Source organism: Cryptotermes secundus, unplaced genomic scaffold, assembly GCF_002891405.2.
Source record: "Cryptotermes secundus unplaced genomic scaffold, Csec_1.0 scaffold696, whole genome shotgun sequence".
In the NCBI taxonomy this organism is placed as follows: Eukaryota; Metazoa; Arthropoda; class Insecta; order Blattodea; family Kalotermitidae; genus Cryptotermes; species Cryptotermes secundus.
Window position 1 is genome coordinate 1,173,744 of NW_019734322.1, and position 6,000 is coordinate 1,179,743.

Consider the following 6,000-nt stretch of genomic DNA (forward strand, 5'->3'; position numbering starts at 1 on the left):
AGATCCAGATACAGGTTGAGAAGTAAATTCACAAACCATTGAATATAGAATGTGTCACATATCAGAAAAAATGTTCCAATTAATCACTGGAACAAGTCTAGCTAACATAATATGAAATATAAATATCACAGACAAACATAAATGAATATGATTACAAAAAATTGAATGCAAATGAAAAACATATTAATTGTTTATACAATCAAATTCCTCCAGTTTGTAAAATTAGTGCAACACAGATGTCTTAAGGAACTCTTAAAACTTTTAGATGTCTGTACAAGCTCTTTTAATTCAAGTGGTAATTCATTAAAATTTGTAATACCAGTGTAGTAAACACCATTTTGATACAATGATGGAGAGGAAGTAGGAAAATATAAGTTTTCACAATGTCTGGTCTGTACATTATGCCTGTTGTAATTAGCAATAAAAAAATCCTGTTCTTTAAAATAAACAACAGGATTGAAAACATATATTGCGATTTCAATGGTAGGATCTCTGTCTATAAAGATTCCTACATGAGGACCTACTTCCATATCCTGTCATTAAGCGAACAACTCTCTTTTGTAACATAAAAAGTTTTTTGCTCTTGGTAGATTGACCCCAGAATATAATACCATAAGATAATATAGTATGAAATAAGATGTAATAAATCATTACCAGTGAGGAAAGAGACACATAAGGTTTGACTGATCTGATCATATAATAAATATGGTTAATTTGTTTAAAATATTGTTAATATGCAAATTCCAGGATAATGTTGTTATCTGTTACCAGACCAAGAAATTTAAAGTGACAGACCTCAGAGATTTCATTATTATTACAGACAAGTAAGGTCTCGGTTAGTACAGAATTTTTTGTTGAAAATTGCATACAATGTGTCTTTGAAAAATTAATAGATAATAAATTTGATTTGAACCAGTTATACACTATTTGAAGATTTGTGCTTAGTTTAGTATCTGGAATATCATTTTTTTTATTGTAACTATTATTATCATCGGCAAAAAGGATGGACATAGCTGATTCATCAATGGCCAAGGGGAGATCATTGATATTCAGTGAAAACATCAAAGGTCCCAGTACAGAGCCCTGAGGAACACCACGTCGAATTTCAGACCAATTCGATACCAAATTATAGCGAGTTAAATTATCTATCTATGCTGATATGTATCTCTGAAGTACTGGGAATATAAGTTCTTGGAAACTCGTAATATTTCAAATTTGTGTAAAAAAATGTTGTGGTTGAAACAGTCAAAAGCCTTCTCAATATCACAGAAGATTCCCTTAGCTTTATTATTTAAAGCAGTAAGAATTTTATTTAAAAGGGAAGAAACAGCATTGTCTATCGATAATTTTTTTTGAAAACCATATTGATATAGGATTTTGAATAGCATATTTTTTAAGATGATTCATGAGTCTATTTAACATTACTTTTTCCACAATTTTGGAGCAGGATGTTAACAAAGAAATAGGTCTATAATTTGATATTAATAATTTATCACCTTTTTTGTAGAGAGGCTTTATTACTGAGTATTTTAGTCTCCAGAAATGAACCAGATTATATTATTTTGTTGCAAATGTAATTTAACGGTAAATTTACGTGGGGCACACTCAGTTTTAACATTCTCAGAGATATTTGGTCATAGCCACAGGAATCTTTTGTTTTAAACGATTTAATAATTTTTTCAATTTCATTTATTGTGGATGGTTTGATACGAATAGCAGGATAATTATTTGTAAGAAGATTTTGTGCATTTGCTCAGTTTCTCCAACTAAATTGTAGGCTGTTTCCTAAAATAAGCTATGACAACTTTGGCTTAAGGGAGGAACATAGACTCACAACAGGCGAGTCCGTTCAGTGACTATTGCTAGGCAATGCGTAGGTAGATACACCTGACAACAATACCTGATATCTGTTGCCAAGCAGCAATGTGTTCTCTATGTTGTCCGTGCCGAGCCTAAATAAGGAGCAGCGGACACTATTCAGTAGTAGTGAGTATTGAGCCAGTTACTAGAGAGAGAGTTACTATTATTGAGGATGGCGTATTCAGTATGAGTTGAAGTCCAGCAGCTACGAGTAGAGTTGTATCGAGCGAACTGAAGTGACTACAGCAGGAGAAGTAATTGTGATACTGCAGATGGCAGTAGTTGTCTAATTGTGAATTGTGTAAGTGTAAGAGCGAATGTGGAATAAATTCGCTAGATCCAAGACGACGTGAAGTTATTTTCCACATTACATACCCAACACATGACAATATTGTGACGTGGACGGCACAACACTCAGTAACCCCCCCCCTTCCAGCGGTGACATAAGAGCATCGGAGCAACTGCCTCTGGTACGGTCACAGGCCAGTCAACATTCTGTCCCCTTCCTCCACGGTGATGTAACAGGGGACACTGCGATTACTACGCAGCAGTAAACAACTCTCGGCAGTGTTCCCCAGCAATGCCTGTAAACACGGTGTTTATGCAACAGTGGTAGCTATCACATAACTTTTCCGTGTTGCGAGTGGGAAAGCTACATATCAAGGAGAATTACCGGAGTAACCAGTCAGTTGCAGTCTAGCATTCACCACAGTGAATGGAAGCAGGAGAAGTAATTGTGATACTGCCAATGGCAGTAGTGGTGTAATTGTGAATTGTGTAAATGTGAGTGTGAGTGTTCAATAAATTCACTATATCCAAGACGACATGAAGTTATTTGTCGCGTAACATACCCAACATGTGACATATATTGGAAAACTCTTGAGTAGCTGTACAGCAGGCAGCTTTTAAAGAACGGCTCAGCTCCATGGAGTTAGTGATGGCCACTTTCACATATTTAATTTTTAACAACCCTGTCATTTGTCAGCGATGATCTTGACAGGCGATGTAGCACCATGAAACTGACAGACAAGATGTTGTGTCTGTTGGACTCATAGCTTTTTATGTGAATATATGTGTTGGTGTAACTGATGTTCATTTTCAGATTTTTGTGTTAAACATAAATCATTGCTGCTGCTTTACGAGAGTAGGTATTAATTTCAAGTAGCACCTCATTGCTGATGTAATGAGATCACAACCAACACCATGCCACAACCACCACACCACAACGGCACCACCACTACGCCTCTACCACCACATACCACCACCACCTCCACTATGATGCAGCTGCCAGCAACACCACCATCATCATGCAACTACCACAACCACAACGCAGCCGCCACGACCATCACCTCCACCACCGACACCAATACCATGCCAACAAGAAACCACCACAATGGCACCACCACTGACATGAATGCCATGCCAACAAAACCACCACAACCACCAGCATGCTACCTCCACCACGCTGCGGCCACTGCCACCACCAAAACCAACACGACCACGTCACCACCACCATCACGACACCACCACGCCAAAACCACAACGCCATCACCAAAACCATCGCCGCCTCAACCAAAAACCACCATGACCACCATCACCATGCCAAAACCACTCGCCCCCACCAACACAATGCCACCACCACTACCACACAACCTAACCACCACAATACCGCCGCCGCCACGACCACGACTACCACCACCATATCACCACACCACAATCACTTCTACCAAGCCATAAGCACCAACTCCATGCCGCTGCCGCCACCACCACCACTACTACCATTACCATGCCGCAACCAACACCATTACCCCACTACCAAAACCACCACCACCGCCACTACCACGTTGCCGCCGCCGCCACCACAACCACCAACACCTTAAACACTACGTCTCCACCACATAACGCACGACATGACCACGCCATCACCCCCACCACCATGCCAACATCAGCACCACGCCCGCCACCACCGCCACGCCAACAAGACAATGCCGCCATCACCACCAGCACCACAACAACACCTCCACTACCACGTCCATCACCAACACCACCAGAATCACAACCACGCCACCCCAACCACTACCTCGCCAACACCATCACCACGCCAACACCACCAGCACCACCACTACGCCAACACCACAACGCCATCACCACCAACACCATGCCACCACCATCACCACGCCAACACAACCAACACACCACCACCATCACGCCACCACCGACATACCACAACCACCACGTCGCCGCCGCCACCACCAACCTTCACCATCAAGGCGCCACCCCCACCAGCGCGCCGCCAACACCACCACCTAGACGCCATTACCACTTCCACAGAGCCACAACTACCACCACCATTTCACCACCACAAACATTACGCCGCAGCCACCGCCACCACCACCATGCCAACATCACCACAACGCCGAAACCACCACAAAACGCTACAACCACCATCACTACGCTGCAGCCAGCACCAACCACCACCAACATTACGCCGCCGGCAACACCATCCACCACCATGACACAACCACGCCAAAATTACAACACCACCGCCACCACCCCCGCTACCATGTCAACATCACCACAACGCCGACACCACCAACACGCGACCTCTACGCAACCACAATCACGCCACTATCACCACGACATTACCACCACGCCGCCAGGCTACCAACACCACAACGCCGCAGCAAGCACTACCAGCACCTCACCATCTCCACCTCCAAGCCACCGCCACCAGCACCACGCTGGCACCACCACACCACCGCCACACTACCACCAACAACACGCCAAAACCACAACGCATTCACCACCACACCACCAATACCACACCTCAACCGGCGCCACCACCTCCACTACCACGCTTCAGCCGTCACCACCACCACCGCGCTATAATATCCATCACGTCAGCGTTTCTCAAACTATGGTCTGCGGACCACAAGTGGTCCTCGAGGTGTGCCCTAGTGGTCCTTCAAAAAAGACAGAAGAAAAAATATAGCTATAGCTGAAAATCTCAATTTGGAAATTACACATGGCAATCATCTTTCACTTTTTCTCCCAGTACTGACATTTTATGAAATTTATTACCCTACCCGCCTACCGACTACCCACTCTACTCTCAGCAACAGAATAGGGATTTAAAGCACTGTGACCGTGGTGCATCTCGCCATCTTTCCCTGTATATTTGGCGCCGCGCCTGTAACCCAGCCAGGGACCACCCGAATTCATAACAGTGGACCAAAGTACCGAACTTTCTTTTCATGTATTTATGACTTTTCAAATAGTTTTGCAGACACCCAGTCTGAGCCATCTGCACATTGTAATGGTCACGTACGTCGTACACCAATAATACAACGTGCCAAATTCCTTCTTTACTTGTTGAAAATCGGGCATGTTCCTGCATTAATTTTTTTAATTTCTGTTTTTCCAGATGACGATATGAGAAATATTAGACTCCGCCTGTTTTAAAATCCGGGCGAATCATATCCAGAAATTCAAATTACAAGACTTTTCTAATTCAATTTTTTGTAGCCAATCACAAGTAAATAATAACGAATTCTGTGCATTGTTGATTCGTCGCTTGTCTGTTAGCAGTTGGTTGACAGCATTAAGATAATCAACTTTGTTAAGGCAAGGCCTCTGAATAGCAGAATATTTTCATTACTTGGCGAAGACATAGGTAGAGAGCACAATGCCCATGATAAAATAAAGGGGTTTGAGAGGAAACTTGGTTTGTGGGTCAGTTGTGTAAAACAGGAATTTTTCACCCTTTCCATCCTTAGTCTTTTTTAGTTGAAAATGATCTCATTATTGAAAAAGAAATACGCAATGACATATGTTCCCATCTCGAAACTCTGAGATGACAATTTGAAACTTATTTTTCAAGTAAATATGACGAATTTTCATGGGTTAGTGATCCTTTCCATTGCAATATTGAAGATAACAAACTTTCATTGAATGAAATAATTCTCAAATGACACTGGACTTCAAATGAAATTCCAAGCAGAAGGTATGGTTAATTTCTGGACCTCATCACCGGTGAAAGGAGAATATAGTGAACTGTACAATGGTGCTTTAAAGATTATAATTCAGTTTGCTTCTACGTATCTGTGTGAGAAAGGGTTTTCATCACTAACTCAAATAAAA

The 6,000-nt window shown here is 42.2% G+C and overlaps 2 protein-coding genes across 2 annotated transcripts; both read left to right on the top strand.

The window, feature by feature from the left end:
* Positions 1-3,063: 3,063 nt before the first annotated feature.
* LOC111868641 (mucin-2-like) lies at positions 3,064-3,597 on the top strand. The gene has a single exon (XM_023859480.1). It carries the CDS (start codon positions 3,064-3,066, stop codon positions 3,595-3,597), a length of 534 nt encoding a protein of 177 aa, XP_023715248.1.
* A 49-nt stretch (positions 3,598-3,646) lies between these two features.
* On the top strand, positions 3,647-4,852 carry LOC111868642 (mucin-2-like). Its single transcript, XM_023859481.1, has one exon. It carries the CDS (start codon positions 3,647-3,649, stop codon positions 4,850-4,852), a length of 1,206 nt encoding a protein of 401 aa, XP_023715249.1.
* Positions 4,853-6,000: the final 1,148 nt, after the last annotated feature.

Excerpts from the sequence above, each read along its gene's own strand:
- LOC111868642 (XM_023859481.1), top strand. The coding sequence starts at position 3,647 with ATGCCGCAACCAACACCATTACCCCACTACCAAAACCACCACCACCGC.
- LOC111868641 (XM_023859480.1), top strand. The coding sequence starts at position 3,064 with ATGCCACAACCACCACACCACAACGGCACCACCACTACGCCTCTACCA.